Source organism: Cynoglossus semilaevis, chromosome 13 (genome assembly GCF_000523025.1).
Source record: "Cynoglossus semilaevis isolate Cse_v1.0 chromosome 13, Cse_v1.0, whole genome shotgun sequence".
NCBI lineage: Eukaryota > Metazoa > Chordata > Actinopteri > Pleuronectiformes > Cynoglossidae > Cynoglossus > Cynoglossus semilaevis.
Window position 1 is genome coordinate 7608801 of NC_024319.1, and position 26113 is coordinate 7634913.

General features: G+C 38.0%; 3 protein-coding genes across 5 annotated transcripts; 2 read left to right on the top strand and 1 right to left on the bottom strand.

Annotated features, from left to right (window-relative positions):
- Positions 1-4894: 4894 nt before the first annotated feature.
- On the bottom strand, positions 4895-11749 carry LOC103388351 (ras-related protein Rab-5A). The gene is made up of 6 exons (XM_008323289.3): positions 11545-11749; positions 9779-10005; positions 8557-8708; positions 7743-7865; positions 7538-7631; positions 4895-7334 (listed from the first exon to the last, which is right to left on the bottom strand). The coding sequence occupies exons 2-6, from the start codon at positions 9942-9944 to the stop codon at positions 7219-7221; spliced, it is 651 nt and encodes a 216-aa protein (XP_008321511.1). The 5' UTR covers positions 9945-10005; positions 11545-11749; the 3' UTR covers positions 4895-7218.
- Positions 11750-12018: 269 nt separating this feature from the next.
- On the top strand, positions 12019-17676 carry efhb (EF-hand domain family, member B). Of its 3 annotated transcripts, none has more exons than XM_008323286.3 (11): positions 12026-12781; positions 13258-13414; positions 13703-13807; positions 13894-14023; positions 14164-14193; positions 14278-14345; positions 15324-15478; positions 15922-16129; positions 16249-16431; positions 16742-16923; positions 17163-17675. In XM_008323286.3, the coding sequence occupies exons 1-11, from the start codon at positions 12722-12724 to the stop codon at positions 17325-17327; spliced, it is 1443 nt and encodes a 480-aa protein (XP_008321508.1). In that variant the 5' UTR covers positions 12026-12721; the 3' UTR covers positions 17328-17675. The 3 variants fall into 3 exon arrangements, 2 of the variants coding, with proteins under 2 accessions (XP_008321509.1, XP_008321508.1); XR_003051521.1 differs by having other exon boundaries at positions 12037-12781; positions 16708-16923; positions 17163-17285; XM_008323287.3 differs by lacking the exon at positions 16249-16431 and having other exon boundaries at positions 12019-12781; positions 17163-17676.
- A 723-nt stretch (positions 17677-18399) lies between these two features.
- LOC103388349 (EF-hand domain-containing family member B-like) lies at positions 18400-21612 on the top strand. The gene is made up of 5 exons (XM_008323284.3): positions 18400-18808; positions 19531-19689; positions 20083-20245; positions 20968-21078; positions 21189-21612. Exons 1-5 carry the CDS (start codon positions 18746-18748, stop codon positions 21317-21319), a joined length of 627 nt encoding a protein of 208 aa, XP_008321506.1. The 5' UTR covers positions 18400-18745; the 3' UTR covers positions 21320-21612.
- The last annotated feature ends 4501 nt before the right edge of the window (positions 21613-26113 follow it).

Below are 26113 nucleotides of genomic sequence, written 5' to 3' on the forward strand. Positions count from 1 at the left end.
TGCATCCTGCAGAAGGTAGATGAGTGCATCATCTACGCCAATTGATGGGCGTTCTGCAAACTGTAGAGGATCCATAGTAGCCTAGGAGAGTGAGCGTAGGTGTTGGAGTACGATCCTTTATATCGTATCATCCAGCGTCATCACTACATGCAAATGATTAAATAAATCAACATATATATATATTGTAATATATTAGGAATGTCAGTTTTTCTCCCCTAAGTTCTGCTATGTTGTCTACATTTCCCTATTATGTCCAACTGTCTACATTTAAATAAGAAAATAAAACCGTGTTGTGCATCAAACCTGTTTACCTATGAGGCCGTTCTCCAACATCACAGTTGAATGATTTCCAAACTGACCTCATCTGCCTGTAATCTCCCTGCAGGAGTGACAGGCACATCAATTATAGAGCCATTAATTACAGGCTCCAACAGATGTCACTCGAGTGAGACGGACACTCTGACCTTTTACACCCTAAGTGTATCTCTGTGGGTGTGGGAGTGTGTGTGTGTGTGTGTGTGTGTGTCAGGAGACTGCCCATCCACTAAAGGTGCTGTAAATATTAAAGTGAAACCCAGTAAAAAACGGCTTTGACTTCAGGGTCTGGTTCTATTTTGACTGTGTTTATGTCGTCCGTGACCTACAGCGTTTCGTGGTTATATCACCATATCCCATAAATGTTTTTAGAAAGTCTTGTTCCATCATTCGTACGGCCTTAAAAGATTTTCACAAAGAACCTAGTTGGCGGGCGGAGCAGGTAATGAATTGTCACACACTACAGCGTTTCGTGGTTATATCACCATCTCCCATAAATGTTTTTAGAAAGTCTCGTTCCATCATTCGTACGGCCTTAAAAAAAATTTCACAAAGAACCTAGTTGGCGAGCGGAGCAGATAATGAATTGTCACGCGGTACTATACGTGGAAGACTGTTTTGTTTACATTCACCAGTTGTACATAATACACTGGGTTGTACTACATTACTACTACACTTTCTTTCACTGTGTTGGTTTTTTTTTTTTTTTGGGACATTTTCTCCTTCATTATGGCTCCCAACGTAAGCCAGACTTTGTTTTTATTTCCTAGATTATGATGTCACCACTGTTAGCATAGCTGAGTGACATGGCTACAGTATCAAAAATCGGGTTACGTCATACTGTGGAACAGAATGCCAGTATATTTGTACAATGACAATAGATGTGATTCTTTTTCTAAACCAGCTCATACTGTACCACTTACACCAACTGTTGTCCTGATCAGATTTATAAGGATTATAAGGCTGACTATATGGGAAGAAAAAGTCTGGGAAAAGGAGATGTAGGCACCAAGTCAGACGTCCAGCAGTGTTACTGAAGGTGGTGCAGCTGAAAGATGACAATCTCCTAATAATATAACCTTCCTGAAGCTGCAGAGTGAGGAGGAGGAGGAGGGGGGAAAAGGCAGTCTGGACTTAGACAGTGATTTTATCTCCTGCTCAGGGTTATTGAGCTTATTTCAGTCACTTCAGATTGAAGAGAGCTGCAGTAAAACTCTGTGAGCTCAGGCTTTTATTCCCTCCGGGGCCCACCATCAGTGACGATCATATACAGTATCATCTTCCTTTTTATACCTTTCAGCAATGAATGCGGGGGATGAAGTGCTCCATAAACTGGAATATGTCAGATTCCTGGGTTAATTGATCCCAGTTCTACTGGTACTCACAGATTATGTTTTTTTTCCTCCGTGTTGCTCTGCTGTGTTGGCTCAAAAGTGATGAAGTTGTGGTTAAGATGTGTTAAGAACGTGGTTAAAAGGCTTCACTTCGCCAGTTGGATAGATCAGTGGTTCTCAATTATTTTCTGTCATGCACCCCCTTGAGGACAGAAATGTCTTCACGACCCCTCGCAGACCCACATCCCACGAATTGAAATACTATTATGAACCTGAAAACTGTACAAACCACTGCCCCTCACGCCCCACCTGGAACCTCACCGCGCCCCTCCAGGGGGGCCCGCCCCACTATTTGAGAAGTACTGGGGTAGATGGACGGCAGTCCTACATCACAGGATCAGTGCGATTGCGTTTCAGATGAGGAATACTTGACAACTGCAGTGTAAACACCACAATCAGCAGCTGTGGCTCAGAACAAGTCTGAGTCAATGAAGTCATGATACATCGCTGCCAATGTATGCATGGCCGGTGACTGGTTTTGTGTGTGATTTTTATTGGCTGATTTTCTTCTGGGCAATTCACCAAGTTATTTCTTTCCACATTTGTTTTTCTTCAAATATCTATGCTACCTTTTAAGTACACTGGACTCTCGCAGAAAGCCTCAAAATAAGAATCTGTTAGCAACTTTCCTATGTGGTTTTCTGGAATTCGCAGCTCACTCTAACAGCAGTCTGTCATGAAAAGTGGAAATCTAGTGTAAAAGCATCTATTTCTGTGATGTATTGAGTGACTGGTATTCGAATTTAGGTTTGTGATTTCTTTCTTTTTTTTAACCATTTTTCCCACAGATGTTGAGCGATGACTGTCGGTGGGCGCAGTTCACTGCTGCTCTCACATGGTAAAACAGCAGTACTGCAGTCAAAAGATTTAAAACAACCAAGTCAGGATTTTTAATTAGTCGTGACAAATCTCCACAGCAAGCCATTTTGAGTTTAAACCAATTGGTTCTTATTTCTTCGCTGACTTCTTCTTCTGCGTCTGTATCATTGACGGGTCACTTCACTCTGTCTCCATCCCCTACTGTGACACCAACCAGCTCCATGCCAGTTTGTGTGATTTGGTTTTTTTTTTCAGTGTCAGTTGTGATTAAAGAGTAAAGACATGTTGACTGCAGTCCTGTCCAGAGTCAAGACTGTCTTGCTTCTCTTCCACTCAGGAGACAGTTTTCCATAATGCTTCAAAATCACATAAAAGCCACTACGTGGACGTCCCGAAATAGGAAAAGTGCATTCCCTTTTAGATTGGTCTCAGTTTTCAATAAGTTGAAATTCTTTCCACCAAATAGGAATCTGGCAGACGGTCCAGATTTTCGATGTGAGGGACTGGCATGCAAGCTGGTGAAGTAAAAAGTTAAACAGTTTCAGACAGCTTGGCTTGACTTGGGGAGTCGTTTAAAGAAACAAATATCACTGCTGGGTTTTGCGAGAGATTACATCTAAGATTTTTTCTGCTACAACTTATTTCATTTGTGGTCAGAATGAAGCAGACTCTGCCACCGCCGCCGCTGAAACACCAGTGTGACAAGTGTTGGTTCAACCGCCAAATATCTTTCCTTGACGGGGTTTCTTCTTTTTTCTTTTTTTTTTAACCAATGGAATAAAAAGAGAAAGTAGATTCAATTAGATTTAGGTATTTGTAAGATCACAGAGCAGCTGGTAGTCTGTAGTCTCAGAAGACCTAATTTGCAGAGAACCATTTTAAAGCAAAGTAATCTGTAATATGTCATGACTGTTATAACTGAACAAACTTTTTCCATTAAAAGACATGTAATAAATGAAGCCTGTAACACACTGTAAAGGTTTAAACATCACATTTTTACACAGTACTTTTGCAGATCCCTGCTGTATTAAAAAGTGCTGCTGCCATTGGTAGTCACTGCTGTCTAATTCTCCAGATTGTTTCCATTAGGATCAGATCTGGACTGCAGACAGGCCAGTCTGGGAGTTCTGATTCCATAACGACAGAATTCTACTTGTGGGTCGGCTAAAGCTATCCTGGACAGACAACTGAGGGCTGGAATTAAAATGAAATAAAACTCATATTTTTGCCTAACATTATTATTTAAGGTTTATTTTGGAATCCAATCAGGGGCCAGATTTGTTGGTGCGGTGGCCTGGATTTGGCCCAGAGGCCACCAATTGAAGATCTGCTTCTTCTTGTTATTACCTTTATATTATTAGACAGTTCTTTCCCCAAGTTTTACAAAGTCTTACTGAACTCTTACTTGAGTAAGCCTTTAGTAGATACGTCTTTCTTATCTCATCTTGACTCCCTCTGTGACCTCTTCATTATCGAACGTCCCAAAATGGTATTTGGGTTATTTTTCTCCTTATTTGCTTCTGTGCAAGTATTTATCAACGTCCCAAAATGGTATTTGGGTTATTTATTTGCTTCTGTCCCAGTATTTATCGTCTTGTTTCTAGATTTCTGTTTAACAAAAACAATTCTACTATCAAAGTATGAAAAGAACTTTGTTTAAAAAGAAATACTGACAAATACCCAGGGAACATTCCGTAAGTAAGCAGAAATAGCAGATCTAACATTTCCAGATTTGTTTTGAACATTTGCTCTGTGAAGCGTTTTGGTGATAAAGGGAAAGATCGGAGGTTACAATCTCCCAGAGGGGGGATTCTAATCTTCAGAAACTCTGGTCACTTTTCATTGAGTGTTTGATCTTTACATCAAAGGCCTGTGATATTTTTCCTGCTGGTACAAAGTCAGCAGTAGAAGCAGCTCTCCTGGGAGAACAGTGGCGGAGAACGCAGTGACTCATAGCATCCAGCATTTAGATGAAGCTTTCGTTGGCACGTCTACTGGTGATGGAATAAGTGACGTTCCGACTTATGAAACGAGTTTTCCCAAGAATCCCTGAGGTCAGTGGTGGCTGTCAAACATGAGAAAGGTCACACTGTGGAGAACACACGCAATCAGACTTAAACCTGTGGAATGTACGGATGTCTCAGTCAAGTTTTACTGTATTTGAAAAATGCCAAATGGTTCCTCGTTAGAAGCTGTCATTTCTAAACCACACCAAAGTCTAAACAACAACCAAAAAAACATGTCGAACTCATTGGAGAACGGAGCTGCTACTGTACTGAATCTCTCTCCCTCACTTTCTAATGTTGGATCCGAGCTGTTCCAATGCTGCCATCGTGTGGTGAGAAAAGATAACACAAAGCCAGCCCTTTTGGACTTTATGGAATTTATTAAGTTGTATTCAGACACTCAAAAACTGATCAGCCCATCACTAGTAATGCTGTTGTACATTAATAAAATTCATTGAGCTGTAGAGAGACAGACAGCGAGAAAGAGAGAGACCACCAGTTAGGTTGACGCTATCTGTTAATAGCTGAAGGTTAGCGAGTCCAACAGTCATTCATATAAAATCCAAGGGCAGTCATCATCGATTAAAACATGATCAACACTGTGCAATGCAATAAAAGTTTCTCTTGAACATGACCATGGAAAAGAACGAGACACCACATAGGAATTTAGTTTATTACACTACACATACCTAAAAAATAAAAAATAAAGACCACCACTGTTTTGAACAGTTTGACTTAAACCTATTTTTTTTCCCCACCAAAAGAAAAATGAAAAGACAGAGAGCAGACCTACTGCACAGTTGTTTGGAATTTTTAGGTCTTATGTCCTGACACATGGCAGTATGGTCAGTCTGTGTCTTGAGTTTGACTTCTAAACACACACCCAGTTCTTCAAGGTCACTTCATGCACGACGACACAGAGACGACTTTCTTTTCTCAGGTTTGAAGTTTGACCCTGTTCAGGTTTCCTTTTTTTTGTTTGTTTTGTTTTGTAATGAGAAATCCGATCAGCAGCAGTAGTGACACATGTTCTTCTGTAATGGACCCAACGCTGCTACATTCACCGAAAAGCAGAGATTGATTTACAGGATCCCGTCACACCAGTTATTACCAGTCATTTTTGGCCTAAAGGTGTCAGTTCCTCATGTTTCCTCTACACTGAGAGGAAAGTAGGACGAAGATTAATCAGACAGGGAAACACCTTTTCGGAGATGGAGAATTGTTTTAATTCTTTCATTGGTCAGGCTGAATTCTCACCAGGGATTGTGTTCAGAGATGTGCCTCTGTACCAGCAAAACAATCGAGTTGCTGATCACTCTCCAGTCGTAAGGCGGGTCACGAATCCTGACAAATCGAGATCTGGTGATGGAAATTTTTAAGCAAGTCCAAGTTTACTAACTGTTCACAAGCATAAAGACTGAAGCAGGATGAGAAATCCAAGACTGGTTTAGTCAAACAGTAACATATCCCATTGAAGGAGAAGTTAAGAAAAAAAAAAACAGGTTTCCTTTTTGGCGTAGAAGTCGTCTTCAGCTACAGGACTATCTCTGAGTGCAGGAACTAATAAGTCTTTCAACCAATGGATTGATGGGAACATCAAGACACCTTCCTGCCAGACTGGGAGATGGTAAAGGCCACATTAAAAACAGCCATCACAAGCAAGAACTGAATAGATCCCTAAAAGAGATTCCTGGGACTACAGGTATCTGACACTTCACAGTAAAATGTGGTTTTACTGACACGGGGTTTAAACTGCTAAGAAACTGAAGTTCCTCAACTTTTATCCCCCAAGAGAATCATCTCAGGCTGACAGTCACTCCTGGAAGGCCTTCTCTGAATCATCATGGCTACTTTAGTAGTGCACAGTTGACTTTTTTATTTATTTTTTTTGTATTTTCTTGGTTGGTAGCAGATTGGTTCGTCATGTGAGTCAGTACTGTTGGACAGAAGTCTGGGACTAGAACGTCATCTTTGATATCAGATGGTAAAAGAGATGGGAGTTGTTCTTCCTTACACTGTCAGGACATTCACAGGTGGTGGAAATGTTGCCTCTGAGTATGATGATTCATTTTTCTTCGGATTTTCAGCGACGGGAAGCCAAACGTGTACAAGAACATGACGGGCAAAATAATACACAGCCCCGTGACAGATCAGACCACGACCTTTTGTCGACAAAACAAACACACACACACACACACACACACTTACTGCTTTCTCGCTCGCTCGCTCGGCCTTCTTCCACCGGGGGTTGTCTTCGATATTAGAAACACAAAAAGGTTTGTGGGTGTAAAGTGTGTCAAGTGTGTGTGTTTTTAGGCGTTGTAGTGATACATGCATCCATTATACTGATATACACTTCTTAAAAAAAGTTAAAAAGAACAAAGAGAAAAAAAAAAAAAAACATCAACAAAATAAGGTATTAGAAATGCAGCTATACAGAGTCTTTGAGCTAAATCCAGAGGAGTGATGAAGAGGTGGGAGAGGAGAACGGGCGGGGGTTAAGAGAAAGAGTAGGAGGAGGGGTGAAGGAACATGTGGACGAGGACAAGGAGGAAGAGGAGACGTAGGATCAGGTCTGATGACAGAGCCCAGTGTCCAGAGTGGAGAATGTGTTTGTGTGTGTGTGGAGGGTAGGGGGGATGATGATGAAGATGAAGATGAAGATGATGATAAGCAGCGCTTCATTAGTTACTGCAGCAGGGGCGGCTGGTGGGCTGAGCCGTCTCTGTCAGGTCCACTCCTCTGTTGCGACCGCTGCTGGCCCCGGCAGCCTGAGGCTCGTTCTTGGGAAGTTTCTTTGCTGTAATTACAATGAGACAAAGTTTTACATAATTCAAACAGAGGTTTTGAAAATTAGCTGACGGACATTTTTGTCATTGTGGTGCTGCAAGGCATGATTCTGGGACTGATTGTCATGATCAACGCTTATGCAGATGATTGTTAGATTTATGTAACACCTTATTTTGTGTCCTTATACGACAACTTGTCTAAAAACATTCTCACCGATAGCCATGAAAATCTCGTTCACGTTCATCGAGGTCTTTGCCGATGTCTCCATGAAGAGCAAACTGTTGTCATCTGCGTATGACTGTGCATCCTGTGAACACCGAACACAAGGATATTTGTAAAACACAACTTGACAGGTATGTACATTGGCAATTACTTCAAAGTTCCAAAGAGATTAAAACCAGTTGGAAATGCAACAAACCTGGAAGTCGAGTGCTCTCTTATTAGCCAGGTCAGCCTTGTTCCCTGCCAGGGCTATTACAATGTTTGGACTGGCTTGTCTCTGAAGCTCTTTAACCCAGTTTTTTGCCCGTACAAATGACTCCTAGAGCAAACAGAAAGATGAGAAGTGTTTTTCTTAAAAAACAAATACTTTTCATCATTAAAAAGCAAGACACAAGACAAATAAAGCCATTGTCAACTGAAAGGGAAAGCTGTGTTTGGAAGCAGAAATGTGGGTGTGTTTACCTGAATTATGCACCACAAAAAAAATTCAAAAAATGTGAGATAAATGCCTCGTCTTTAAGCTGTGGGTAAAAGGATTTTCTTTGTTCGGAAACCTGATCTTGTGAAGAGAAGGAAAAAAATGGTGTAGGCTAACAGGATTAGAAAAAACATCAGGGGCTGAAGTCGTCCATTAGGACTTTTAAATGCAGCCTAGGACTGAGAAGATGTGTTTGCAATTAATATATTTTTGTAGATGTGAGAAATTAATTTACTACAACTTATACTTTTTAAACAATATATAACCAACCAATTCAAACTCAAGTTATACTTTTTAAACAATATATAACCAAACAATTCAAATTTTAAAAACCTTTGGAATGAAAGGGGAAAAATAAGAATCACAAAAAGTGAAAACATTGAATCCAGAAAGAGTTTGTTATGCCATCCTTACATTTACATTTTACATTTTAGCAAAGTTTCACTTGTGACCACTCATGTCTACATTTTGTTTTGTTTTTGGCTTAACAACGTGATACTTTCTATAATGGTTATCATCGACTCTAACTCACCTCATTTGTTATGTCGTAGACCACAATGGCTGCCTGGGCACCTCTGTAGTACATGGGAGCCAGACTGTGGTAGCGCTCCTGACCGGCCGTGTCCCAGATTTCAAACTTGACTGTTGTGTCATCCAAACATACTGTCTGAGTCAAAAAGGCAGCTGCAAAAAAAGCAAAGAGGGAACAGCCAATGACAAAGGAGTCTGTAGTATCTAAACGGCGAACTGTGAGCAGATCATTTCAGAACTAAACCGGAAGATAAACATGTATCTTCCGGTTTAGTTCTGAAATGATCTGCTTACAGGATCATCTGCATCACAACAGAACAACAGTTACTAATATTCTACAATGTATATTCATAAATTAACAAAACCCAAGGTTCAAATAATCCATGAATATAACACATTCTCTGTTTGGTCATTCATATCGTTTACATATCTGGTATAAAGATTCAGTAGCTGACAAACAAATTCACCCACGGGCTTCAGGTAAGTTGATACAAGAGGGTAAGAAAAGAGCTTGGAATATGGCATTTTATTTCTAGAACAGAGGAGTAGTAGCTTAGTTTTTGTTTAATAAACTATGACATTATGAATGTCACCTCAAGACACATAACATCAATGAAACCACTTGTGTGTGACCTCACAATATTGATTTAAACATCCAATGTCGGTTCCACTCGTGTAAGTAAATCTGTATTATTGACTTAGGTCTGTAGGGTCTTTCACTTTTTATGTCCCACTGCTTGAACTTTAATGCATCATTTTCAATGACTTAAGTACACTTAAAAAAAAAACAACAAAAAAAACATAAAATATACATTGAATCACACATTTGTCAGCTCTCTAAATTATTTTTACTATACCAATAATGCAAACCCTCCAGCCTGGTAGATGCAAAAGATGTATTTAGTGACATAAGGACAAGACAAAGTGACCAGTTTGCATTTCTTAGCTTGGTGGGCAGAATGGATCTTTTTTGTGTGCAAATTGTGCAACAACAACACTGGCTAACATTATCTATAACACTATTAGCACAGAAAAAAATGTAAAACCTTGAAAATTATAGCTGATATTGTACTGTGAGTTTGTACCAAACTGTGGATGTATGTTTGGCTGTTGATTTAAAACATTCAAATATATGTTATTTAAAAAAGCTCATATTAACAATTGTTTTTTAAACTGAAAGATTCACAGAAGGAGTCACAAACTGCTATAAAGGAGAAACGTACCTCCAATTGTGCTCTCTTGGAATTCATGAAACTGTCCCTTGACGAAGCGAAGTACGAGACTTGACTTCCCAACTGCTGACTCTCCTAAAAGCACAAGTTTGAACTGACAGATTTTGTTGCCTGTGTTTGGCCCATTGGGTCGCGTAGCTCCACCTCTACTTGCCATGTCACTCTGTCCACTCCCTTCCTCTGGACACTGACTGTACTGTGAGGAATTCAGAAAATACCTGTAAAAAAGAGGAGAACAAACATTATAATTAATGTAATTTATTTTTATTTTTTTTTTACAAACAAACAAATATAGCTAAAAAAGCAACTAATGACCCTCATACTTAGGACAAGAATGATGACGAACGTGAAGCACTTAGCTGTTTAATTGATCCTAACTGACTAAGCTGTTTTGATTCCTTGCCATGTACTGATGAATTAAGGCCAAGCCACATTTGGAAAACAAAACTAGAGATCAGTTGGATCTGAACAGAAAGTTATTAAATTATTCACAGTTTTCACTAAGCCTTTCACTAAGCACTGGCAAACAATAGCAGGTAAAGGAAATACACTATGTTTGGGAAAAACAAAGTAGTTAAAGATGAGAACAGCAGCACTAACGTTTGCACTAACTTCTTCCACTTCTGTGGAAGAGAGCCACAAGTTATGTTACATCCCCGAGCTACAGCGCAGTGAGAAATATGGAATTGGACGTTTTAGCAAAATGTAATTATCATTTTGTATTCATATAATAAGGCTAACAGTGCTAAGTAGCATTTTTTAAATGTTTTATGACAAGAAAACTTTATTTTGTTATATACATTTTTTTTTTTTGGAAAATTATTGTTACTGAATCAAAGCCAAGCATATGCTATACTTTATTTCAGACTTGATTTAGTGCACAATGACACCTCGTATTGACATTATATGTTGAGGTTGTTGTTTTATATATTTCATGTACACTCTGATGACTTATGTCCGAAACATTTTTTTGTTGTTGTTGTTTATCTACTTTATCTGATGACTTATGTCCGAAACATTTTTTGTCGTTTATCTACTTTAGCCAGTAACTTACAATTTGTTTCCCCTCAGATTCATGTTTTCCTGCATTTTTATTTCACATGACGTTAAAACTCTCAGAAATCTAACACAACAGAATGTCATGCCACAAATGCTTGCTTTTCAGCTTTACGACACCAATTTTAAAAACACAAATAACCTGTTATGTTGTTGCTGCTGCTACTGTTGTTGACAGGCTACCACCACTGGCACTGCTAGCCACTGCTAGCTCCACATCGGATTTTTTATAATTTATGCAATAAGCGCATATATATTACATATGTCGCTCTAGATTTTGACGTGAGAAATGCCGGACATCGCGCTTATACACCGGCTCATACAAGTGACACTTTGGAAACGTTTGGGAAAGGCTAAAATAACAGATGACACAGGTTTGGGTGTGTACAGCTAATGACAGCTAACATGCTAGCATTAGCTTCATAACGTGAGTAGGCTTATCGGTCAGTAGAATAAAACTCTTTAACATATGTGAGAGAAAACACTGTCAGTATGACTGAATATAATGAATCATCTTAGCTTTATACACTGAAAAATGTGAAGCAGTAAAATGTTAACCAGCGGCCCTTCCTCTCAGTTCCGGCTCGCTGTCATTAGCTCAGCTTGCTAAAAAGCGCTGAAACGGGGCTAAGGCTGTTTAGTTGCAGTCGCAGTAGAGGGAGCCTCCAGACTAAGCGCTAACGCTAATATTGTGTACTTACCGGCAAACCGGTGGAAGATTTCGGGTGTGATTATTGCCTCTGGGATACTTCAGTGTGTGTCAGTGTGTATTTGATCACAGTGATGACAGCAGGAACCAAGCAGCTGTACGGGAGGATCTCATAAGACTCCGCGGTGTCCCCTCTCTGCTCCGACTCCTTCCAACTTCCCTTTTTCGCATTGTACGAAGGATGATGACAGATCGTATGACTGGAACTGACAGGCCGCCGACGTATGACTGAAGCCGACCAATCACGTTAGCGATCGTTCCTAATTTTCTTTATTTCCTATTATTACTCTTTAAAAATACTTATACACCAGTAATTTCTAAACACTGGTTCAGGGTTCCAAAGAGGGGTCACATATGATGTTTCTAATCATTGTTAGTTAGTTATTTTTGTTCTGTAATGCCGTCGTAGGAGGTTAAAAATAGTAATAAAAAGGTAATTTTCTATATTCTATTTTTTATCTAATACGTAGATCTATTAGATAAAACCTTTTTATTAATTATGTATATGCAATATAATAAACATATGCGATTTAAGGTCAAAGAACCTGGTAAAAAGGCAATAATATTGGATGAAAAAGATTAAATTAGATTAGATTAAACTTCACTGATCCCACACTGAGGTATATGAGAACTATTAGACAAAGGACCAAAATACAGGTTAAACTATTTAAGTCGTTTATTTTTTATTTTATGAACTTTATAGATACATGTAGAGATAAGTAACATTCATTCATAATTAGAAAGAAAACACACACACACACACACACCAACATGCCGACTCCATACAGATTGACCAGGGGTGTTCTAACAACATTTGCCACTGTGTGGTCAAGAAGCCTCTTAAAGACCACATAATATGCAGTTCAACCAAGAATAATAAAACATCACAAATAAAATATACAAGCATGGAATGATAGAGCACAAATCACAGGAAGATACAATTACCTACCGAAAAATAAAACGAAATACCTGCCTTCGTACCAGTGCCAAGATTAAAGGACAAGATGACATGAAAGATTAATTGAACATGACATCACATGTCAGTGCCACGTTTTATTTAAGTACAAGTACTGATGGTCTGCAGTACGCAATGGTGACATTCACTAATCAGGAAAAGGAAGAAAGAATAAAGTCTTTCTAAGGCTATTTCTAGGATTTGTTTTTCCACAATGAAAGCAAATAATGAAAATGAAGCTCCCCAAGCCAAATACAACCCCAAAGTACCAACGGTATGTGACCCACAGGGCCGGCCTAGCTTTACTTTGATTGGTTTATTTTAATTTCAGCTCATCATATTAAACTACTAGTATTTTTTCATGTTCCTGCATTTTTAGCCTTTCCTCAACCTGTTTGAAGTTATGTCACTGTAGAGTCGGCTGTTGTGCTTTCTCTTGTCCTCCAGTATCCTGCGTTATCCTCCATAGTATTTGCTCTATAAAATTAAACTAATTTGGAAAAAAAATATTCTGTGTAATGGATTGATAATGGTTGTAATATAGAGGCTATGCACGGTTAACTTTGCACAAATTATATTTATTCCTCCCAGGCATATTGCTATAGGTAGCACAAGGATTACCAAATGTCAACACAAAGTCAACTAAAATTTAAACCTGTCCAATTAAATTATTTTGGATTTTCTGGACCACTGTAGGCTCCTATCAACGTTTTCTCTCTTTTTTTTCCTTTTTTTTTGTGCCTCCTACAGATTCAGACCCTAATAAACCCACGACCAAAGACTGGATTTCAAAATAAGTTGCAGGAACTGAGTGAAGCAGTGTACCAGTCCACTCAGAGAGCACCTCTGGGCAAGTCACGCTTTCAAGCTCCTGATGACATCGTCCATGGCCTCAAAACAGACGCAGGTACAAATGACAGCCAAGAATGGGTTTTAAGGTTACTGCCCAGTTGACAGGAGATGAATGAACAGGAATATAGAGAATATAGATTCTATATTATAAACAGGCGAATCTACACTAAAAACTATGTCAAGAAATAGTTTTTAATGCACACGCACAATTTCTTTCTTTTTTTTTTTACTTTATTCATGTTTGTTGAATGGTTCATTGGAAAACATTTCTGAAATTCACATTTTAAACTACAATTTATGACATGAGGTGTTTAAATATACAAAAACATTCTTTATTTTCCAGGTTTTGATATTAGGCAGATTATTTACCCATCAAAAAAATGCAAGGAACTGGAAGATGAAGAGTTGCACAAGGCTTATGTTCTCAGCCACAAATCCTATTTTGTTGGTAAGAATACTACCTTTACTTTTGAATATAATGTTTTTCTACTCTTTTGTGGGCTTCTTATTCATACATGACCTGATTAACTGCAGGTGAACAGATCGATAGAAATTACAACTCTGGTCACTTCAGTAAGTACAACAGGTTTGGAATTTGTACCCCTCACCATAAAGATGGAAGGGAAGTCAGTGAAAGTCTATGTTGGCAAGGGGAGACAAATAAGTGAGTGATTTAACTAAAAGAAACCCACATTCAAAAACACTGTGCTTCTCATCAAAATAAAGTATTTTGGGTTGTACCTAACTTTTTTTTCTTTTTTTTTGTTTTGCATCATACGACCATTTTTTAACAATGTGGACCAGGGAACTAAAGGATTCAGAGAGACTCAGGATGTGAGTTCATATTTTTCACCTTTTCATCGATGAATATCAATTTACAAACTTTTAACCCCTTGCTCTTATTACATTTTTTTTCAGGCAACGTCTTGCCTTAAATCTCCCTCAAGACTACCGCTTTGGGAATAACGTACCGCCAGATGAGTTTGGTAGGTCAATGCTTGGATGTTAGTAGACTGTATGAAATGGAGTTCTTCATTCACACTGACAGTTGGGGAAATAAACCCCAAGTTACAGTATCTTGTATGTGAAATAATAATGTATAAGAGATAAATGGGTAAATGGAATGTAGTGTGAAGCACGTTGAGCAGAATTCAGGACTAGACTAGGCTGCAGGCAGTGCTGATCAGCTCTCCCTGCGTGTCAGGACTTGATGGGACTGCAGCACAGGTGTCTACTGATTCCCACACAACACAACAATGACTGGAAGTACTGCTTTTAACATAGGGAACTTCATAAATAAGAGACGAAACAGGCAAGCAGATGTGTAGAATTAATTACAAAATTCAAAATAGACAGCTTTCTGTCCTGTATATTAGCAGTCCTCAACCTTTTTTGGGGACTACTAATACCGCGCCATCGTTGAAGGTTAGAGGGATATGACTAGATTCTATTTGAGTAAAGTAAATTAGTAAACAGAAGTACATGTTTTTACTGTGTCCCACTGTGCCCCGGTACCAAATGATTTATGGACTGCCACCGGTCCCCGGACCAAAGGTTGGGGACCCCTGTTGTATAGGATGTAAGTTCAACAGATTCTGCTCATATGTCTAGCCGATTTGGATTTCCTGCTCAGTTCATATTATCCTATACAACTGCATCTCTGTGTAATCAGTTTTCCGATGAAACTGGAATCTAAATATCTGCGTTGCTTCTGTTATTTTTAGGCAATGTCATGCATGTAACAGTGCATGCAAAGTTCAGTTATGGCTAGAAAGATACACTGAGACCCACCCTGAGTCACATGCAATGTATTGCCTTCATCAAGGTTACAAGCTTAAGACTGGTGCCAAGTGGTTGGTTGGTGACTAGTGTTGTTGTCCGTCAGTCTTTGTCATTGTTCAAGTGCTTGAGCCATTGCAAGCATGATGTCACCAATTTGTCTAATTTTTTTCCCCCCTGTGTAGGCGCCGGGGAAATAATCCATTGCACAGAGCCAGGACAGTATATCAGAGGTCCAGAGCCACAGCTCAGCTTGGTTAACCTTTTGAGACATGACCTCAAGCGGCTCAATAACCATCACTTTTCATCCCTGCTAGAGGCCTTCAAATACTATGACAAGGTTTGCACTAAATTAAAAACTGACCCTGATTGGAAATGAATCTGTATGTACCAACTTTTTAAGAATAAATCGTGTGCAATGGTGAGCATTTGGGCTTAGGGGGTTGGACAGACTATAGTTGTTTGGCCAACAACCGTTACTAACCCTGAGTATTGGATCGAATCATTTCTGACTTTTAGTTGGAATGAAATTTAGCTAAGTGTAGCAAGTTTTGGATGCACGACACAGGCTAACAATTCGTAGTCGTTACCTTTTCTATGTTGGAGAACACATGTACTGTAGTGATTCGTTACTTACCAGGTGACTCCACTGATACTAAGTGATGAGTGATGTCATTCACTATTCTTACAATAAGGCCTCTTCAAAAGAACACCATTAGTTTTGTTACAACAACTTGTGTTGATTGATTTCTACCTAAAGTCGGTTCTTGTGTCAATCACTAGACAGGGAAGGGACTGATCAACAAAGAAGATATAAAGACCGTTTTCCGCAAGTTCCAACTAAATTTTACCGATGACGTCATCAAAGACCTGGTAGAATTCTGTGATACGGACAAGGATGGACATATAAACTTTGTCGAGTTTGCAAACTTCCTCAACTGGAAGGACACGATGCCTATTGATGAAAAAGATCAAGAGATTCTGACAAAAGGTCAGTTGAATGCACGAGACATCATTTGCTAAAAGAAAGAATGTTTTAATTCTTGAAATGTGACTGTGTTGTTAAACATCATTAATATTTATTTTTAACACCAAATATTGATCATGCAGAGCCTCAGGCAGAAGCATTAGATGACACAGAGCAGTTTTTAGTTCAACCTGGGGATCTGGAGCCTGTAACACCTGGCAGTTCTATGAAAACTGTCAGAAGACTGAGACTGGACGATTCAGATCCAGAACAGTTTGTCACCACCTCATCCTACATTGGTGCATTCTCTCGGTTCCCACTGAGAGGTGAGTGGCTGCTAAACAGCGAGTGGCTACCAATTTTTATTAATTTAAATTCACTGTTTTTTTATGGAACATTTCAGTTCGTCTGGTGCTAATAATGCAATTTAGTATATTAAAAAAGGATGTTAAATTTGACCTATATAAATGATAAATGGATCAAACACAAGAAACAGAAAAAAAATACGTAGGCATTTGTGCCTTTGTTCTTGCTTGATCTGCAACATTAATGTTTGGTATCATTTCTCTTATTTACATTACCTTCATCTCTGTCTGGTGTAGACAGTGCACTTATCCTCCTCCCCCCTATCCGTAGAAAATCGCACATATGGGATTCCATCTGTGCGATCAGATCTTCCGGCTCCAACCATCAAGAGCGTCTGCGACTTTACCAACTATGGTGATATGACCACAGCTGCAGATCTTCTGTATCCAACAGCTTTCTCCCAGCATGGTGTTTACAGAGAACACCTTCAATGCCCTCGCAGTAGGAAGGAGGTCAGATCACTAATGCAGTGTATTCCAAATATCAAAGTATAAGTATGGAAAGAATATTGGTTCAAAGAACCTGGTGTAAAATAATTGACTTTTGTAAGTTCACAACTGATGATGCAACCAATTAGACCTCATCATCTGCCACCTTACTATCACAGAACCAAGATCACTGTCTCCGTTTATTTGTATGTTTTATGGTGCAGGTAGATCCAAATATGAATATTTTATTGTATTCTTCACAGATCACACAGATCTTCATGGATCTGGGATTGGATTTGTCTGAGGAAACCTTTGAGAAGGCGTGGAAGCTGGCAGCTGAAAAAGACCCAAAAGGAAGAGTTTGCATTGAGAATTTCAGGAGCGTACTCAAGGAATTAAATGTTTATGGAAGCATCAAGACAACATAGATAAAAAAAAACCTTTTTCATATCCATCATTTATTATAATTAAGTGTCTCATCAAAAACAGGATAATCCCCCTGTTTGATGGGAAATTGTTTGGGAAAAATGTTTTAAGGGCAGCCTTGGGGGGCGACAGGAGTATCCGACAGCTTTAAAGTTAACAGACATTCTTGTTTATTGTTACAACAGTAACACATAAGTCATATTTTACCAAAAGACACAAACATAATACAATGTTTTCTACCATCTTTGTTTCACCAAAGTCAACTAGACTAAACATTGTTTAAAAATCTATCAGCATGTGTTGTGTCTGAAAGGACTCATAATTGTACATGTATTTAAACCATATTTATTTAAATTATATTTTTTTCTAAAATGGCTTGGTTGCTTTTGTTTTTCTTGTTTTTTGATGAATTGAATGATTCCTGAAACTGTATAAACATACAAATAGATGGACTTAAAACATCCATGACAAGTTCACAGATATCTGTGGGGTGAAGGCATTACNTATATATATATATATAATGACAGAACCAAATAGGTTTTTGAACTTTCGCTCAAACAGACTTAACTATATCAATAAGACATTTTTCCTTCCATTATGTCCAGTTTATTTAAGTATATATTAAGTATATAACGGTCACATTTGTTTTCTAACCTTTACTGCTTTGACCATAACCCCCATTTCTAATATTGCTAATACTACTACTAATAATGTTTTGTTTGCACTCAAAAGAAAATTATCATATTGAAAAATGTTCCCATGTTTTATTTATTTGTATCTGCATATTGCATAAATACAGGTGACAGTTTGCATGTTTCATCAACTCCACTTTAAGGACAAACATTTCTGTAAGAACCCTGAAAAGCGATTAAGTTAAACAATTTCTTACGTGATTATGTTGTCAGGTTTGTGATACCTATCGCTAAGGTTATTTTTAAACCGTACAAAAACGACAGAATTGTACCTTAAATTCTACTATCAAAACACTCGTACAGTTTCAGATTAGAAGTGCTTTATTATAAATTGCTTTTATGTGTTATTCCTTTGTAAACACATGACATCACGTTGATAACGCCTTTCTTTGAGAACCGGAAGTAGTCACCTCGACGTATGTTTTAGCGTTTGCACAATTTTTAAAATACTAATTATACGTGTTTATGCCACGGTAAGACGACGTTCAGAGCTTTCATCTTTAATTGTGCAATATTAACAATTAGAAATTAAGTAGAAATTAGTTCAATTAGTTCATACGCCATGTTTGTAGTTGCCCGGTTACTGAATTGAAACCAACACTCGCTCAACAGAGTCAATAGTTTCACTTAAGAAAACGTTTCAGAGACTTTACATCGAAACGTGGATGAATAATAAAAAAACGATTCCCACTGTTGTTGTACTGTTGTATAGATAGTGTTTACTTAAAATGAGTCTACCCGACGCTAACAGTGACCTGAAAAATGACCAGACCATACAGGACACGCCGATGGTAAGTGACTTTAACTGTTAAACTGCTGTCGGTGACTGGGCAGAAAAACAAACACGCGGATATTAATTTGTACATTAACATGCTAATATTGTTAAATGTTCTAAAATATTGTAGACAAAAACAACTTGATATAGGTTTGTGTAGTCTAGTCATTTGAATAGTAGCTCCCAAGCAAAAATAGAGATAATAGTCACTATTTCTTCATGTACTCCAAGAGTAGTTCTTTTGGTGTTTTGTACTATTATGTACTTTTTGAATTTACAGTAGTATACTGTTGTCTGCTAAATATTATGACTCATTATAATAATCCTTTAGAAAAAGCTTTTAATGTATGTATGTGTATTTAAAAAAGAAAATTAATTATATATCACAATATCCAAGGAAAAAATCCCAGCTGTGCATTTTTTTGTGATCAACCACTTCACCACACCCTAAAGGGGAAATGTGCTACTGTACTGAGACTGTTTAAGCTGGCCCCTGATAAAAAACAAATGTTTGTGTTGGTATCTGTACAGATACAAAGGAAAACAGATTTATAAATGCTCTGAAGGTACCTATTATAATTTTGTTTATATATTTTAACAAGGCAGGAAAAACTACTCTAGCAGGAGACATGCTAAAGAACTACCTTTTTTTCTAGTTTTTAGAAAAGAAAATGTATTCACTTAAATAGTTCCACAAAAGTAAAAGTGAATATTGTTTATTTCTCAAAATATCAACAGTTTGATGCCAGCACTTTTCAGCCCAGCACTCCACCTAGAATAAAGAAATTCCGTGCCCGGACCGCATTTGAAACTTCCAGAAAACACCCAGGGAAGGCCAACGACCCCGATGTTGCCAGCGAACTCGTTCACGGCAAAATAACCACTTCATCTCCTTCTGCAAGTCCAACCTACTCACAGTCATAATTTTGTTAGAGTGCTATTGTATGAGCCCACATCAGTTGATGGGTGATCATATTTTTAGCTCAGAGCTGCCCAACATTGTCCATCTTTTGCTTGACTTGGTGATGTAGTGAGAAATTGTTGGGTGAAACATTTGTGCTGCCCTCTAGTGGAGCCAATCTTACTGCAGTGACAAGAAGTTGTAGTGACATCACTGCTGATTTCCATTATCCACCACCATCTTAAAATCTAATTTCCACTGATTTTATTTGTATTCATGTGTATTTACTTCTTTAAGAAACAGGCAATGTTTGAAATAAGTTTTAATTTGACCATATATTTATATATATTTTTTATGTTCATTTACATCTTTTTTGTCAATTCCTTTAGATTCACAGTGTGTTGAATCCACCTCAGATGTCCTTGGTTCAGGAGAAGATACAGGAGCTGAATGAAACAGTATACCGCTCCAGTCAGAGGGCACCGCTGGGCAGATCACGTAATCAACCTAACACCAATGACAACACTGTGCATGGCATCAAAACAGAAAAAGGTCAGCTCAGATCAGTGAACATGATTTTACAGTTATTCTTGAATGTTGAGAATATACAAAATGTACAAATTATAAAAAGGGGAAAACAACAATGCTTAAAAATAATTCTCCACGCAAGTTTTCATTGCAGCAGAAAGTACAAAAAAGAGCTAATGACCGGTTGTTGTGTGGAAATTAAAGCTGTGCTAACCCATATGTACAGCACAAACCAAGGACGACGTAAACCGAGGATAATTCTACATATATAAATGTAATAAACGGAATTGTTGTATCTGCTAATTATTAGCATTATACTGTAGTAATATTCTCATTAAAATACATATGCTATTATATCTTGTTAAAACTATTTATATTTATATATACATAAATATATAAGAATAATTAATAATTAAAATAAAATACCATATATTGAGTATAGTGCAGTATATACTTAGAATTGTAATAATAACAGTACACATAATAACCTGACATGATGACATCAACAATCTATCTATATATCAATCAGTCTATACACTGTTCCAGGGGCTCAGGTTCTTTCCTGTTATGGTGGCCTGCTGTTCTTGTCTTGTTCTAGTTTTATTCATGTTTCTATTGCATGTTTTTATGGTGCTATCCCGCTGCTAGAGAATTAATTTCCCAAAGGGAACTCCAGAGGGATTAATAAAGTTTCATCCATCTATCTAACCTTGTTTTTTACCAGTATGTCACATTCTCCTTTTTAGGAGTTGGTGCTAGAGAAACTATTTATCCTCTACAACCATGGGGGGATCTGCAGACACAATATCACGCAGGACGCAGGGGTTCTGTTAGAAGTCGCAATTCAATTTTTGTTGGTAAGAGAAGCCAAAAAAGTACACAACAATACTGATATTTAGAATCTTTATCTTTTTCAAATGCAGTATTTACTTCCCGACATAACCCAAAGCCTTTTGTTCCACTGCAGGAGAACAGATTAATCGGAACTACAACCCACATCATTTCAACAGGGACCTCACATTTGGGATCCGCACACCTCATCATAACGATGGCCGTGGTGTGGGAAATTCTCTGTGCTGGGTCGAAAAGCCAGAGTAGTAAGAGAGAAAAACAAAATACAATATGACTCTATGTTATCACATGACCACTGGGAAAAGACTGCAGTATTGTTACCTCCTCCTCTTTCTGGTGATGGATTTTTCGAACTGATAACAAACAAACTTTATCCCTTTTTTAATCTTGTGTCAACATGTTAGCACTAAGCCTTGAATAATTTCCATTTTAGAACCTGACAAAATAGTTAAATAAGAAAAAAAAAGATTCTACATTCCTCACTTTTGTTGTGCTTTGTGACTTTCTATAAGACTAAGTAATAAACAGGCGTGATAAAATGTTTTAATGTGCTCTAATCTGTATCCAGGAGTCTAGCGCCATGTACCACGATAACAGCGCTCCTTTAATCACTGGAACCAAAGGAAACCCCACGCAAGCTTCCGCAGACCGCAGGAAAATAAGAAGAATCTGCTGCGTGTTTCATTCTGCATGAATTAGCGTCTGCTAATGACAGATTCCTCCCAGTCTTTGTCAGATATCTTGTCAGCATTAATAATATTGCTTTGGCGGAATGGGACGTCATGCAGTCAGAAGTGACAGGTTCCTGGCAGTGACTGTTTCAAAAATACATGCATGGAATCTGTTTGGTAGCTCCCAGCGACATCACATAACTTTTTCACTCAGTACAGAACAGTTTTTTTTTTTCTTCTAAAGGAATCTTAGAGCAAATGCAAGTGCATCAATGACAACCATTTCCAGAACTTACGCCCCCTTCTGCCTGCTATGGAAAATTGATTTTTACATTTGTTTCTTATCAGGGCTCCCACAGTGCTGGTATATTCGCTCCCCTTTGCATTGCATAAATCACAGTTATGGAAAACAGGGACTTTACTTTTAATGTTGACGTAGTTAGCTGTCGTACCAGCTTGTCAACGCTGAGGTCAGAAAGTTTTCATGTAAAGTGATACTTGAACTTTTTTTTCGTCTAAACCTTTTAAAAAACAAGAACTTTATTGATTCCATAGTGGCAGATCTGCTGCAACAGGAGGCTCCAGGTGGTCCTGGGGCTCAATCCCAGGACCTTCACTGTGTAAGGCAGATGTGTAATCACACATGATAACTACAACACTATGGAACCACCTTTCCCGGAATTTACAATTCAGACTTTCCTGGGAATGGGAATCCTAGACTAAAACCTTTTTTTTAAAAGAAATTAGTAATTAAGTAATTTTTACACAATTTGACCAAGTGCCAAATATGTGGTTCTCCTTGGGCTCAAACACAGGACTTTCTGCATGTTTTTTTTTTTACAAAACTAATGTAATGACTATGACAAAAGGTTGGTGGCAATCATGCTAATGTTCAAATTGTTAGACTTATCTGCTTAATAACAAAAGATGTGGACAAACAGGTGAATTACACGTCTCAGTCTTTGTAGTATTTGATCCTAAACCAATTGATTATAACAGATTATAACAGATTATAACAAGACTACAACAAGACCAATTCAAAAACGTATTGTGATCCTAAACCAATTGATTATAACAGAAAGACTTCAACAAGACCAATTCAAAAATGTATTTATTTGATTACTCTTTAACAAAAATGAAAAAAATGAAGTATTTAAAAAAATGAATAATGTGCAATGTTTAATGAGGTGATGTTTTAGTGAATTTGGTTTATGTTAGGTATTTCTCTTCTCCACGTCACTGCACTTCCTGTTCCACTTTCCTCTTCAATTGCCTAACTGAGCACAGCTGCTGTATCCACAGGACTAATCAGCCAAGCCAGTCCTGTGGATAGAAACGTACTTTTCACTGCACTCGCTGAATCAAGTACAACCAAGCATGACTTTTGTTTTGACCTTTAAAAAAAAAAAAAAAAAAAAATCATTCATTTCCTTAACCATTTGTATACACTGCAAGCTGGGATTTTGACTACACAATGTTAACTCGGTCCTCGTGTTTCTCCAGATCTGACCTCTGCTCCAGGCAGCTGATTTCCAATGTTAAAGAACAGCTGTGGGGATGTGTAGCTGCTGCCATCCATGGGCACAGGTAAGCAAGTTCACACACAGCCTGTTTCTTTGTCTTAAAAGAAATATTCAAAAACAAATTTCCCTTGAAAGGTGAACCGACTTTAAAGTGGAACGTATTCAATTGAAAGTGGTTTTACCGATGTTGTCCAGAAGAGGGAGGTAAATATCCATGTATCTGCCTCCTGCCTTCTCTCTGCGCGTCCGTATACTTTAAACTCCCTCTCTTTTCTTCATTAAAATATATATTTAATTGTTCTAAAACAATAAGTTAAGAATAGAATATATAGAGAACCAAACGGTGTTTGTCGTCCAGTATCTGTAGATACTTCGTAGACCCTAATGAGACCGGGGTCAGACAGTGTTCTCCTGTGCTGCAGTTCTACATGTGCTGCTTTGGACGAAGAACACTTTAACCACACAAAACACACCAACTTCCTCGTTCCTGAGGCTCGGCCTTTGTCTCTGCACAGGTGTCTGAAATGATTGAGCTGAAATTTGATCATGGAATCAAAACATCATTAAGTCCCTGCTGTTCCTGGTGATTACAGGTCACCGCTATTTTCCCCGTCTCTCCTTCTCTCCTTCGTGCACACGCTTGTCCGCAGGTGTCTGCCGCGTGCACGGCCCCGGGGCTCCACCCACCTGAAGTTCTCCCAACTAATTTTATTTATCAATAATTAGCTACACCGTGCCGGGTTGTTCGAGACTGCGCTCAGACAAGGGAGAAGGTTTGCAGGATGCATCACAGTAATTACGTGTGTCAGCTGAGAATGCTTTTTACATCTGTGAGCGGAGTGGAGCAGAATATTAACGAGTCCACGCTGGACGGGATTAATTGTTGGAGAATGTGCAGATAAACACAGGAGTGGGGAAGAGTTTTGGAGTTCAGGCTGCTGTTCATTACAACACAATCAAGATGTTTAACAAGGTGCCTGGAGTGAGGAGGAGGAGGAGGAGGAGGAGGAGGGAGTTAATAAAGAAGGAGGATGGAGAAGAAAGTTAACGCTAGAAACTTGACGGACCCATATTAATTCGATCAACTTTTAATTTATGATAAAGTTCTACCTTTTACAAAATCATTAAAAAAAACTGACATATTTACATTTGTTAAAACAAGCTGTCGTCCAAACCAAACAACCAAATATCTTCTCATCAAACTGAAAACATCACTAGTCATTAAAGCAGAGATACTCAACCATTGCTGTGTCGTGGGAGATCGTCGAAAACGTCCGGTTTCGCTTAATTGCTCAAAAAAACTTTCTTTGTCAATCAATGCAACAGTGTCAGGCAGAACGATTTAATAATTGCCCGCTAGGTGGTACCAGATGATCATAAAACTCTAAATATAGAGAGACTCTTTCTTGAATTCCTGTGAGTGCATCAGGGATGTTTTCAAATAAATAGGCCAGGATTTAATACAAAGTACATTTTGAGTACTCTAACTGACTTTAGACGATCAATGCATTTTATTGTCTTTCACATAGTTTTTGTGACATTTTTTGTGGTAATGCGCAATGGGGTCTTTCTAATGTAACATGTTGGGAAACACTGCCAACAGGTATGGGTTTAAAAGCAATGGCTTTTACATAAAAGCTACGAAAAGCTAACCATTCACTAGCTATCATAACTACTGTATCCTTATTCCATCGGTTCCTGCGTCCTGGCTGAACCCAAACCTATGTCTATTTCGACTCTGAAAATGTTTAACAGACACGTTGGTTTTAAAACAATTATGAGTTGAATCAAGGTGAAAAACATCAGTACTCTGGAACAGGGTGAATGTTTTTGTTTTACTGTAAAGGTGCTCAGTTTGTGTGAGCTAACATACAAGACTGCAGCGTAAGGTTTGTCTAAGTAACTGATTCTAAACAGTAAAATAAACTTGAAGTAAACAGTAGTAAAGTAACATTTACAACAGCGTCTCACCCCGGTTGACTCGTGCTCAGCTTTTTAATGCGTGCTAAGTGTTTATTCTGTAGATGGGATAACATTATTAAAAATATCATTCACACAGCTGTGACGTTGCAGTCGTTCCACTCTTTGGCCACTGAGAGTCGCTGTTACCCACAGCTGAGCTGCTCGGTTAAATCCCCTGACGGACATGAAGAAGTCGCGTTAGTGTTTGAAGCACGTCACGGGTGGAGCAGAGGTTAAACACACTCGATGACAATGACCTCAGGATAAAGAAAAAATAGGATGATATAGGTTTAAAATAGAAATAAAGCTATAAGGTTTTATAACGCTGAATGTCTTGGGAAATATTGGTATATTTTCATATAATAATTTGTGTAAATAATCACGTTAAATATCATTTGTAATTTTTCATAATAATATTTTACGTTGTTTACTGTCAAAACAATGCATAGTCCATAGAACGTGCAGTTAGCTAATGTTTTTTTAGTCAACATACTATAATTAATATAATTAATTAAAATAAAGAGATGCAGGATGTCATTTTATTACATTTTTGATGTTCAAAATGTATCCAGTCCAACTAGCACATTTACTGCTTTCCTGTCAGAATTTACCAAAAAAATGATTATTAAAAAAACAATTATTAAATCATTTTAGGAACCAATTTCCTGACCAAATTTTCTGACAAAATTAAATGATAATTTACCTCAGATAAAATAAGAATTAGAAAATTAGTTTTGTCAAAAGACGTGGTGCAAATTAGAAGATAAATAAAATGTATTTATTAGAATTTGTATCAGTTTCAATTTGCTAGTAATGAATGGACGTGTGGTAAAAAACAATAATGAATAGTGTCAGATCTTTGATTTTTAATTTCCAATTGGTAA

What these genes read in the sequence shown, in the direction of transcription:
- LOC103388351 (XM_008323289.3), bottom strand. Translation starts at nt 9,944, where the DNA reads ATGGCAAGTAGAGGTGGAGCTACGCGACCCAATGGGCCAAACACAGGC. An exon ending in CCAAGAGAGCACAATTGGAG is followed by an intron (nt 8,709 to 9,778) that starts GTACGTTTCTCC and finishes CTTTTTTTGCAG; the next exon opens with CTGCCTTTTTGACTCAGACA. An exon ending in CGAGATTTTCATGGCTATCG is followed by an intron (nt 7,335 to 7,537) that starts GTGAGAATGTTT and finishes TTGTAATTACAG; the next exon opens with CAAAGAAACTTCCCAAGAAC.
- efhb (XM_008323286.3), top strand. Translation starts at nt 12,722, where the DNA reads ATGAAAGCAAATAATGAAAATGAAGCTCCCCAAGCCAAATACAACCCC. An exon ending in TGGCCTCAAAACAGACGCAG is followed by an intron (nt 13,415 to 13,702) that starts GTACAAATGACA and finishes TTTATTTTCCAG; the next exon opens with GTTTTGATATTAGGCAGATT. An exon ending in GATTCAGAGAGACTCAGGAT is followed by an intron (nt 14,194 to 14,277) that starts GTGAGTTCATAT and finishes ATTTTTTTTCAG; the next exon opens with GCAACGTCTTGCCTTAAATC.
- LOC103388349 (XM_008323284.3), top strand. Translation starts at nt 18,746, where the DNA reads ATGAGTCTACCCGACGCTAACAGTGACCTGAAAAATGACCAGACCATA. An exon ending in CCATACAGGACACGCCGATG is followed by an intron (nt 18,809 to 19,530) that starts GTAAGTGACTTT and finishes AAATATCAACAG; the next exon opens with TTTGATGCCAGCACTTTTCA. An exon ending in TAACCACTTCATCTCCTTCT is followed by an intron (nt 19,690 to 20,082) that starts GCAAGTCCAACC and finishes CAATTCCTTTAG; the next exon opens with ATTCACAGTGTGTTGAATCC.